Source organism: Loxodonta africana, chromosome 16 (genome assembly GCF_030014295.1).
Source record: "Loxodonta africana isolate mLoxAfr1 chromosome 16, mLoxAfr1.hap2, whole genome shotgun sequence".
Lineage (NCBI taxonomy): Eukaryota > Metazoa > Chordata > Mammalia > Proboscidea > Elephantidae > Loxodonta > Loxodonta africana.
In genome coordinates this window covers 41,481,835-41,494,131 of record NC_087357.1, presented here as the reverse complement: position 1 = coordinate 41,494,131, position 12,297 = coordinate 41,481,835, and the positions used below count along the sequence as shown (strand labels likewise).

At 42.8% G+C, this 12,297-nt stretch overlaps 1 protein-coding gene across 2 annotated transcripts in view; it reads right to left on the bottom strand.

Annotated features, from left to right (window-relative positions):
* Positions 1-843: 843 nt before the first annotated feature.
* The window catches only part of MYOF (myoferlin), a 190,043-nt gene continuing 178,589 nt past the window's right edge, over positions 844-12,297 (bottom strand). For both annotated transcript variants that reach the window (XM_064269568.1, XM_064269569.1), the window contains 6 exons: positions 10,862-11,003; positions 8,787-8,886; positions 6,130-6,320; positions 3,920-4,029; positions 3,389-3,536; positions 844-1,410 (listed from right to left, as the gene is read on the bottom strand). In XM_064269568.1, coding sequence (XP_064125638.1) covers positions 1,372-1,410; positions 3,389-3,536; positions 3,920-4,029; positions 6,130-6,320; positions 8,787-8,886; positions 10,862-11,003 — 730 coding nt within the window. In that variant the 3' untranslated portion in view covers positions 844-1,371. The remainder of the gene's footprint in view (positions 1,411-3,388; positions 3,537-3,919; positions 4,030-6,129; positions 6,321-8,786; positions 8,887-10,861; positions 11,004-12,297) is intronic.

The window sequence follows — 12,297 nt, the reverse complement described above, 5'->3', positions numbered from 1 at the left end:
GTGCGTGGAGGAATGAGAAGTGTTCCAGTTTAGTTAGAGCTGTGTCTATTACCCTTATTGTGTATGGAGTACACTTTGCTAGAATTTTTGACAGAACATTTAAGGGAATTAAAATATTTAAAAAATATATTAAAAATACGAAACAAGTCAGCAGTAATGCCAAGACAATGACCACTGCACTATAACATTCTCTACATGTCTAGAAGCAGCTTCATTATTGTACCATTTCTTGCTCCCTTCAGCTTCATGTTGCTGTTTGAAAAGAACTGTTTACTTGTGTCACCATTGTCTCTTATATATTAATAGGACAATGTTCTCACATGTTCTAGGAAACATAGTGACCATCTTTGGTGCCAGCATGGAGTCATACTAAGTTGTTACTGTCACTACATCACTTGACTATATTCCTCTTGACAGACTTCCCACTCATGGTATAGTATCATGGTTAAGAAAGGTTAGGACAGTGGGCTTGAGAGCCAGACTGCCTGGTTCAGATTCCAGCTCTACCAATTATTGGTTGTGTTGCTTCGAGCAAGTTACTCAACTCTCCTTATGCCTCAGTTTCCTCAAGTGTAAAATGAGGTTAATAACATTACTTAACCTTATAAAGTTATGTGGAGGATTAAATGAGCTAATTCTGTGCATAGCATATGTACCTTTAATATGTGTTAGCTCTTATTATTTATTATATTAGCATCAGTTTGACTCACTGGTCAAAATTTGGTAGCACACTTACAAGGAGTTTATGGCCAAGTGGTAAGCCGTGGCATTCCATCCACTGAAGCCCAGGGACTAGAAGCTGCTTCCTTCCCGACTGTGCCCACTACAGCAAACACCCATGTGTAAAAGGTGGAATATTTTTATTTGGGTTCACTCCAGAGGTTAAATGAAGTTTATCCATACAAAATATCATAACAGTGGTTGCAGGCATAAATAAGAATTACTCTCACTACTCTGTTTTTATAAGGCATAGTCCATTTTGTTGATTACAAATGAGCAGTATATGAAGTCAAGATGCAGAAATTTTCAATTCCATTTCAGTTATTTCCAAAAATTGAATTAGAGAACTAACGACACATAAAAAGATGATTTTTAAATGGAACCAGCCACATTGAAAACGTTCTGAAAAATACGGTTAAAACTTTAGAAAATAAAGCTTTTAATACTTCAAAAGATAATAAGATAGAAATGTTGTTCATCAGCCTGGCTTTCTGGGACTTGGACCCTTTGGGAACTGACCGGCCTCGGTGAAGTCATGTGTCCTTTGTCTGTGGTCTCAGACACAAACAAAATCACACTTGATTTTGGTCCATAAATGAAGGCAGACTTTCCTCATTGGTGGATGACTCTTGAAAGTAGCCTTTGCTTTCATTATACGTTTGGTTTAACAATCTTCATTGACAAATAGTTCTGAAAAGGAAACAGAAACAGTGATAAAAATATGTAATTAAGTTAGGGTGTCTCAGCCTTGGCACTACTGACATTTTAGACCAGACAAATCTTTGTTGTAGGGGCCGTCTTGTGCATGTTGAGCAGGATCCCCAGTCTCTATCCACTAGATGCTAGTAGCATCCTCCAGGGTGACAATCAAACATGTCTCTAGACATTCCCAAATGTCCCCTGGGGGGTGGTCAAAATCACCCCTTTTGACAAACACTAGTTTAAATCAACATAATCTAAATCATGAAGGGAAAAAAAAAAAAAGAAAACACTGTGAAGAATTTTTTAAATGTTCAAGCCAGATCAGACTGCCTAAAACTAGAAAATAATGAGTGTGTATGCAACAATGGGCTCAAACATTGCTACGATTGTGAGGATGGCGCAGGACCACGCAGTGTTTTGTTAGGATCAGTAGGAGTTGGAACTGACTCAACGGCCCCTGACAACAACAATGCATAATTTAAAAAAAATGAAAGTATTATACTGGGAAAGAACTAAGACACAGAATGCCCACCATTATGGCTATATGGCTATGCTAAACCCATTGCTGTTGAGTTGATTCTGACTCATAGTGACTCTATAGGACAGGGTAGAACTGCTCCATAGAGTTTCCAAGGAGTGGCTGGTGAATTCGAACAGCCAGCCTTTTGGTTAGCAGCTGTACTCTTAACCACTGTGCCACCAGAGCTCCATGTGACTATGCTACTAAACATGAAGTAGTCTATATTATTATTAAAAAAAATTATTATTACCATGAACTAAAGTGAGAGTTTCTGAATGCCTACTGTGGCCTTCAGTGCCACAGCCCTTGCTTCTCCCCATGGTTTCCTCTGCCTGGACACTCCCTTCTCCCCTTGGCAAACTGAGCTTAAGTGTCCCCTCCTTAGTAAAACCTTCCTCAGCAGTGGGCTTCCACAGTTATATCTCTGTAACAGCTTGCCTTTCAGAGTAATTTACTTGTTCATATGTCTGTTTGTTCCTAGACTATGAGCCACTCATGAGCAGAAATCATGCATTGGTTCTCTCTGTATCCCCCTCCTCCTTTTTTTTTTTTGTCTTTTTTTTATTGCCATCAAGTTCATTCTGGCTCTTGGCAACCCTATGTGTGTCAGAGAAGAACTGTGCTCCATAGGGTTTTCAATAGCTGGTTTTTCAGAGGTAGCTCACCAGTCCTTTCTTCTGAGTTGCTTCTGGGTGGACTCAAACCTCCAACTTTTCAGTTAGCAGCCAAGTGCGTTAACTGTTTGCACCACCTAGAGACTTCTCTGTATCCCTAGCTCCTAGCCTATAGTAAATGCTTAATACATTCCTTGAATGGAGGAATTAAGGTACCACTTCTAGGTATACTGCCAAATTTCCCATTTGGATTCCCATTTATGTTTGGGATGAGTAAGGGAAATTTAAGGAGGAGATAGTGTATGACTTGGGCCTTAAGGAACAGGCACAATTTTGGTAGACAAAATGTGGGCAAAGGAATAGAATTGGCAAACACATCCTGGCAAGAAAGGGCAATGACTGTTTGGGGGAAACAACAATATAGTAGGGGTGGAGTACATGGTTTGTATAGACTTACAAATGATCCCAGACTAGGGAGGGGGCCTTGAATGCTAGGACAAGGAGTTAGGAGGCAGGATGGTTTGGACCAAAATGTTCACCGAAGGCAGGAAGATCAGTTGGAAAGGCAGGCTAAGGTCCAGGCATGTTGATAAAGGTCTGAGTTGTGTGTCCTAGAATCCTTGAAACCAAAGTCCTTTTCAGGCCACAATGTCTGTCTGTAACTCGTGAAACACTAAGAATGGAACTCTAATCTTGGGGTGTTTCAAAAGCTGAAGGGTTGTGATCCCTCAATTACTATGTGAGTCATTCTTCTGAATGGCAATAAAGGTAAATACCACGTTAGATCACCGACCATAATGCACAAGAAAACCAAGAGGCTGAGGGGTCCCACCGGTAAAGAGTACAGGAGCACAGCCACAAAGAGCAGCAGGATCAGCAGGGCCAGCAGGCCGATGATGAGCCACTTAAATCGCCGCCACACGATGAACTTCATGGTCTTACATGGGTTGGTGAACCAGAGGAAGGAGGTTTCTGGTCGGCTGCATTGCAAAGAAATAGTGTTACCTTCCTAACTTGGGAGGGACAAATATTTTATCTCAGAGCATAACACAGTTTAAAGAATAATTAATAGCATTCGTAAAGTCAAGAGAAGATATTATTCCCCATAGTTGGCTGAGAAAGGCGCTTTAACATATTACAGTTTCCTAAAACCCTGAAGACACACTGCACTTTGGTTTCATGGGAAAGGAGAGTAGTTAAAATGAAGTCAAATCACCAGCCTCTCCACCTCCCGCCCCACACTATTAAGTACAAAATTAAAAGGACAACAGCTAAGCCATTCCATTAAGCCAAGTGGAGGGAGAGCTTTCAGACTGCAGGTGTTTGGGTTCAGACAAAGTTGAAAACAAAGAAGGCCTCTCACTTTGGTGGGTCCAGCTTGGGGTTCATGTTGGGTTCATCCCGTCCCTTCCCAGCTGGCCTCTCGTCGGCCTCCTTCTCGTTGAGGATTTCCAACGTCATCTCCACTTTCCCCTTCAGTAAAGCAGAACAGGTTAAACACATGACATCACGTTTCACAAATATTTTTATTTCAACCCAAGGAGTAGTCCCCCGAGCAATGATTTTTACTCTTGTAAAACAATCCTTAGATTGCCTTAAATTTTCCTCAAGAGATTTCATCACATTTCCTCTTCCATGTGTTTCTGAACTGATTCCGTGTGGGAAACTGAGAGGACAAATTGCTTTCCCCTCCTCTCTGCTCTCCGCTTTTCATTCTCTGTATCCCTGCCATTCTATCTTTCTCACATCAATCTCCTTGCCTTCTTACACATCTTCCTTTGTAACTTCACTTGGGCCCAGATTAACCTGAATATTGCTAATAACAATAAAAAAAAAAATGTAACATTTATTGAGCATTAACTGTCAGCTTCAAGAGAGCAGGGCCATGTCCCTTCATGCTAAACATTGTACACCCACTGTGCAGTGCTGATCCTGGCACATAGCAGGTACTTGATGTATAGTAGCTGAAATGAATGAACAAATGAATGCTGGTCCCCTGCTGACAGGTTCCTGATTGATGTGCTAGGCACTCTTCTAAGGCTTCTATAAGGGTAATCTCAAGTAATGCCCATGGCAATCCTTGAAGTTGGTATTATTATTATCCTCATGTGCAGATAAGAACATTGAGGTTGGAAGAGGTCTAGAAATCTGCCCACTTTTATAGCCAGGCTTAACTAAGGCTTTGACAGACTTTCTAGGACCCAGGAAAACTGACTAGATCACCAGCATTTGAGAAACTATGACACTGAACCATTTAGGCGGTGGGACCCAAGATTAGGAGTCAGATAAACCTGGGTTTGTGGCTTTTGCAAGTTGCTCAGTCTATAAAATGGAAATAATGCCCACTTCATGGGGTTGTCAGCAGGATTAAATGAGATTAAGTGTGAGCTAATTGTTATGGATTGAATTATGCCTCCCAAATACTTTCTGTAAATCCTAACCTCTATGCCTGCAGTTATAATCCCTTTGGGAATGGATTGTTTTTGGTATGTTAATGAGGCAGGGTTAGTGTAGGATGTGTCCTGAGTAAATCTCTTTTGAGACATAATAGAGATAAAACAAGCAAGCTAAGAAGCAGAGATGGAGGAAGAGGGATGCCAAGCCACATTAAGGTTGCCCAGGGGCAGAGGCTCAAAGACACAAGGCCCTTCCTCCAGAGTCTACAGAGACAGAAAGCCTTTCCTTAGAGCCAGCACCCTGAATTTGGACTTCTAACCTCCTAAACTGTTAAGAAAATTAATTTCTGTTTGTTAAAGCCATCCACGTGTGGTATTTCTGGTACAGGACTAGCTAGCTAAGACACTAATCTACAGTGACAGAAAACAGATCAGTGGTCGCCTGGCTTGAGTGGAGGGAAAAATGGATTGCAAAGAGCACAAGGAAACTTTTGGAGGTGATGGAAATGTTCTGGGTCTTGATTATGGTGATTACTTTTGTCAAAACTCACTCAATTGTACACTTCGAATGAGTTCAGTTTATTGTATGTAAAGTATACCTCAAAGTTCCTTTAAAAAATGAGATTATGTATGGAAGGTACTTAGTGTGTTGCCTGGTTCATAATTAGTGATAAAAACATTAGCTATTAATACATATTGAAAGGTAGTCTTTTGTGACGTGGTGTGATAACTGTTGCTTCTATATGAAAATATATCCTGAGTCAGCCAACCCTGCTTGTAAATTATGACTTTTTGTTCCATGGATGTCAGCAGTCACTGCCTAACTCCCACCTTTTCTTAAACAAGAATATCTCCAATTTGAAGTTCTTTTTTCTGTACTGAATTGTATTGGAAGCTCAGCATAAATCAAACCTTCTTGGTGAGGAAGGGTCCTAAAGAGATACGACGCAAACACTTCAGCTCCTAGTTTTTTGACTATTCCAACCCTCTCACCTTTCCCTGGCCCTAAATACATACAGCATTTCCCAGCATCTGCTGCAATCCCAGGTACAAACAATTCCCATAACTTAGTCCCACCAATTTAACACTTCTTTATCCTATCAGGAATAATCTATTGATAAAGGGAAAAACCTAAATGATAAAAGGAATAAATGACCCTTAACCAAGAAATACTCACAGCCATCACGCGGGAGCCATCTTTATCTGCATAGCATGGCCACCATCCTCTCATGGACTTCTGTTCAAAGAGTGAGGCTGTCTTAGCTTTAAGGGGGTCCATTGCTTTGAGGTCTGGAACCATGTCCAAACGGCATTTCTCTGATGATTTTGCTGGAATGATTGTGCGATGCAAATCAAGCTCCAGGAAACCTAGCCAAGGAAACAACATTAAACCTAAATAAGCTTCAAATGGATCTGCCGTCATTCATAAGTAAACAGAATACTCTTGTCAGAGGAGAAGCAGACAGTGATTTTGAGCAGGTGATGGGTGAGTTAGAGAAGGGGGCTCTGGTAGATATTTTAAGTTCTTTCTAGATAAGATGGAAAATGGCAGAGGAAATATCTGTCTATTGCTCCGCATCTAACAGAGAAGTATGCATTCTTTTTCCTAAAGATGTGAGCATAAACAGAGTTGTTCTATAAGCTCTAAGTAATTAAACATCTATAGACAAAGTTTCCACTGAATTGAAGGCCCCTGGATATGAAATTTGCTCATTTTAGTTCTGAGCTGCCCTGAAGAGAGGTCACTTGGTTTTGGGTAAAGACAACCGGTTCTTGGAACATGGGAAGCTAATGCACGTTCAAGTCTCTCCTAGTGTAATCTCAGGAACAAGTGCTTGAGAAGGAACAGAACTAAATAGAAAATTCTCACCAGGAACCAGGGAACCCAGATGAGGGTACCTACAGAAGCACATTTTGTCTTCCATAATAAAAAAACCAAACCAAACCCGTTGCCGTCAAGTCAATTCTGACTCATAGCGACCCTATAGGACAGACTAGAGCTGCCCCACAGAATTTGCAAGGAGCGCCTGGTAGATTCAAACTGCCAACATTTTAGGTTAGCAGCCATAGCACTTAACCACTATGCCACCAGAGTTTCCATAATATAAGCCATAAACTCTTTAGTATCATCTTCACCATGACTGTCTTGTGGGTGTGGGATTTCACATGAGCCTTTCCTTAAGAAAATGCTGTTTGTGATGTGGGATCAAGTCTATGGACTACTGGGACTAGAATTTGGTCTTTGACAGTGATGGCAAAGAACAATGGGGTGGTTTGTGGTAGATTCCCTTTAAGTTATCAGGCTCAGAAAGTGTCCTTCATCTTAATTGGACCCATAATTCCAATTTGCTTCAGCCTTTCTTGAGCTTTTGCGTGCTTTTATCCTGTTTCTCTTTTTGCTGACAGCCACAACCGCTTGCTCACTAGCCATTCTGAAATACAATCATTCTCCCTATTTGTTGTCAGATGATTTCTTTTCAATTTAATATTTACATTATTCATTCTCTATTATTCTGGAATTTAGTGTCTACATCTTTACTATTCACTCATATGCTCTATAAGTTAGCATACATGCCTTCTCGTTCATTTAGCTGCTACTGAGCACCAACTAAGTCAAACCACCGCAACAGGTGCTGTAAGGGGTACAGGGATGAACAAGAGAAGCCACTGGCCACCGTAGGCTTTTCCTCTGCCAGGAAAGACCCCTTGGAAGCAAGATTGAGGCAGGGAGACAAGTTAGGGGCTATGGTTAGCTATTAGAAAATGAGGTTTGAACTAGCAAGTGGTAGAGATAATGGAAATAAGGAAATAAATGTGAGTGATCAAGCAGGTTACATGGTTGGGACTGAGCAGCTGACAATGTGGGACTGACTGGGTGTTCCTGCCTGCATGGCTAGAGAGGACGGTGCCTCGAACAGCAAAAGAAATTCGTGAGGAGAGCAGGGGTGAGGTCAGTCAGGGAAGAAAGGCTGAGTCCAACTGCAGTTGTGGTGAATTGGAGGTGCCAGCCAAACATAAAGGTGAAAGGTTCTGGTTAGCAAATGGGAACAATCATCATAATAGTTTCTTATTATTGCACGTCAGGCGTCATGAGAGGTCAGGCTCCACCGGTTTAGGAGTCCACCTTGAGAGGAGAAAGTGGAAGCTTTACCTTCGGCTGAGGTGGGAGTAGATACATCACTGTGGGTAAATCACTGAGGGGACCTGGAGAAGAGCTAAAGAGCTGGTAGGGCAGGCCAGGATTTAAAGAGTGGGAGGAAGAGATAAAATCGCCCAATGAGACAGAGCCAAGGCTGGGAGGGCGAAATCAAATCAGAGGAGTACAATGCCACAGAGGATGCAGGGGTTAGAGCATGCCAAGAAAGGGAGGGGCTGGGTGAGGGGGGCATTTAACAGGGGTAAGTATCTTTAGCTGAAGAGGAGGATAGCAATGGGTTGGGGATGAGGGGACCTTGGTAACTTTTGGAGGCGGTGTGGAAAAGGACGTGGAAGTCCATTCTAAACTGCTGAGGTGTATGGTTTGGAAGCGGATGCAGGGGTGGACGTCTCCTTATGAAAACAGAATTTGAGTCTTCATAGAGAGACAGGACCTCCACAGGAGCAACTGAGAGTAGTCAGAGCCCATGGAAAGGGTGCCATTCACTGTGCCCCCTTCTCAGAGGACTCAAGACAGATGACTGTCGGGCCACACTGCCAGGTAATCCAAGTAGTGAGTGTGCCCCCCAGAAATTATCAACATTCATTGGAGACTCCAATAATTGATTTCAAGTTTCAATTGGCTTGACTAATTCTAACTATAATTTCTTAGAGAAAATAATTCAGTGTAAGCCCTACCCAAGTAGTCATCGAGAGAAAACTTGTCATTATCCCATATCTGGATGATCAGTCTGGGTGGGACCCGAAATTCGGTTTGGTCGATACTCCAGAAATGCTCCTAAAATGACAAGAGAAACAGATAAATCAAATGGTACCAATTACTGGACTCTGAGACCCTTACCTTCAGCCCTTGAAACCCTAACATCAAGGCATGGGGCCTTTTCTCTCATTTGCATCTCCTGTATGCCCCTCCCCTTGTCCCCCCGCCCCAGTCCATGTATATGGAGGGCAGGCGGCCTCCCCAGGAAATCTCAGAGCCGTGAGCTGGGTGACAAAAAGGATGTCCTAGGCAATTCCGAAACAGGAGGTTTCCTGCCACGTTCCTATCAGTGTGAATTCCTGCTGCCACCCTTTTAGTTGGCGTGTGATTTAATCTGGCCCCTGAAGACTATTAGGGGCTGATTAGATTATCTTTCCAAAGCCAGGTTGCTCTATGCCTGGCCACAACATCACCTGCTGGGGTGTCGCCTCTGTTCAGGCGACTTCACCCACCCCACACAAATGTCTGAGTGGAAGAGGACTTAGAAATCCTCTACTAGCGAATTCTATTTTACATGAGGGTGGGGAGACTGGAGCCCAGATTTCTCTCTTTTACCAGTGCGGATTTAAAATGTCTTGGCATTTTTGACTTTTGAAAGACACCACTGACTTTTATATGCATGTGGTCAACAGGAGGGAGGCCTGGGTCAGAGCCCCCCAAGTTCTTACTTCTGGTCCCTGCCTCTGCCCAGACAATATTAGCCAAAATTATAACAGTCCCATAGCCCAATTACCCCTAAGTTTCTCTGGCCCCAGCAGGAAGGGAATTTCTCCCAGTGCTTCATGAATTTGGAGGAAAATTGTTGGGTTGTTTATAATTTTTAATCCCTGAACCTTCTCTGCAGAGCTGAGAAAGCCTGGACCTGAAGGGCTGGGAAGCCTATTCTACTGTTGTCCGGCCCCACCTGACTGTCCTATGGTGGGTCATTCTAGGGGAGGTGACCAGGCAGATCAAGGGAAGGTTTATAGAATACAGAGGGTAGGAATGGGATGGGGGTGGGGTAGGGAGCTAAAGAAGATATGCGTTATTATTGCCTGCTGAGGTTTTAGGCCCCCTTTTTGGATGAAAGCACCCAGATTCTCCTTGGGGACTGTCCTCTCCTGTCTTAGTCCATGCAATTTGGGAGGAGCTGGTTCTACCCCTAATTCCAGGGCCAGCTCAATCAGAGCACTGCATCCCTGGACAACAATGGATTGTTCAGGGATGGGCAGATGGCCCCAAACAAGAAGAGACACTGAGGCCCAATTCCAGAACTCTGATTGGAGCCACAGGGATCTGCTCTTCTTGTTCTGCTGAGGTTGCTGAGGGTACAGAATATGAGCTGGGGCTGCTGGCAGCCATCTTGCCTCCACCAGGGAGGAGCCCACAGGAAATGAGGCACAGAGGAAGGGAGAGATGAATTTCTCAAGACGTCATTTCAACCTGGGATCTAGGCATTCCTAAAGCCAGCCAACCCTGGATTTTTTTAGTAACGTGAATCAAAAAATCACCTTTTTGGTATAAGCCAGTTTGAGTTGAGCCCCGAAACGGTCACTGTTACTAATCAGGGCCCTGCATCCTCAAGGAAGGGCAGCTGAAGATGGTAAGGCTGATGTGGAGGTTTAACAAGGAAGGTAAAAGGGAAGTCTCATCTACTTTAATATTTTGCCTCTGTTTGGCTAATTAGTCAAACAATTCTGCCTATTCATGGGAAGAAATTGGTTTCCCCATCACATAAAAGACATACTTGTGTTGATAATAAGACCCCACTTCTACCTTTTACCAGATCCTTCACCCTGCTGCCTTATACTTCCTAATTACACAGATACCTGTCATAGCTGTGTGACCTTGGGCAAGTATCTACACCTCTGTGGGTCTCGAGTTCCCCATCTGCACCAAGAGGGAGCTGCACCCAATGACCTCTGAGGTCCTGAGAAGTGCCGACATGCTATGAGTTTCTGAGTTAAGGAAGACGCATGACATCCACTTCCGACTGGCATATTTCAAAGCTCACTTTTTTAGCAACAATGCAGAGTTGTTCAGCTGGGAGGTAGTCAAATGGGAAAACGAATCTCCAGTTAAAATTCCCTTCGCCATCCAAGGACCTGTAATGGACATCTGTTTTCTGTTTGTTTTCTTCATTGCCAGGAATCCAGCTGAAAAGAAGAGGCAAACAGATTTAGCCTTGTGTGATTGACAAGTAATCTAGCTGCAAAATTGCGCAGTGATTAGGGGAGTGAAGGGCAGGAGAATTAATGCACTTTTCTTGGACAGGTTCCAGTTATCTCTAGAGCTGGGGGGTGATTTATGAAGGGGAGGCACTCTGTTGCATCCAACACAGGTTTTAGCCAAATAAAATATAATTCTACTAAAACCAAAGCAGGAAATCCTTTAGACTCCAGTTAGCAGGGATAAGATGAAATTTTCTGGAAAATATCAACAATTTAGCTTCTATTTTGGGTACATTGAAGTTTGCTGGCTATGATGTTAGTCTTTAGAACTATAACTCATTAGTGTCTGTCATCACCACAGATAGGCTCAATGAATATGCGTTAGCTCAAAATTTTAGCATTTCCTTCTCTGTATTTTTCTTAAAGAAACAAGAAAGGCAGGAATCAAGTAATCTTACGGCTTCCTTTTTTATTATTCTTACGTTCACTATGATCGCATTAATGAGACTAGCAAGGAAGATGTTATTTCCATATGCACATCTATGAGAGTTCATTTCAGTGAAGAACTTACAAGTTAAGATGTTAATGTTCAAAAAGTTTCCTTTTATTTGTGCCTGGCATATAGTAGACACTAAAATAAATACCGGCTAAAGGAAAGAATGAACGAACGTGCCTGGAAGAAAAGTTGTTGTCATATCTGCCTGCTACCGGGAAGACTCCTGGTTTGGAACTGGGGGGTAACATTTGACTTTAGACTGGCAAAGTGGCAGAATGCATAGTTCTCAACCTTGACTACACATTAGAATCAACTGGGGAGCCTTTAAAGATATTGATGCTTGGGCCCCACGGATGGAGATTCTTGGTAGGAGGCAGGCCTGGCTGTGAACTTGCTCTGCTACTTGACTCTTTGAGCTTCATCTTTTCATCTATAAAGTGAGGACAGGGATATGTGCCCCCTTCACATGGCTGATATGAGGACAGAATCAGAGACCATGGCTTAGAAGGGGAGAAATTCTTAACTCAAGCTGATGATCATTTGCTCTGAACCAGTACTCCACAAGCATTATTTTATTCTGCCCACAACTATATAAAACCTGTGGCCGTTGAGTTGATTCTGACTCATAGCGACCCTACAGGACAGAGTAGAACTTCCCCATAGGGTTTCCAAGGAGCAGCTGGTGGATTCGAATTGCTGACCTTTTGGTTAGCAGCTGAGCTCTTCACTACTGTGCCACCAGGGCTCCAGCAACTAAATATCTCCATTTTACAGTCAAGGAAA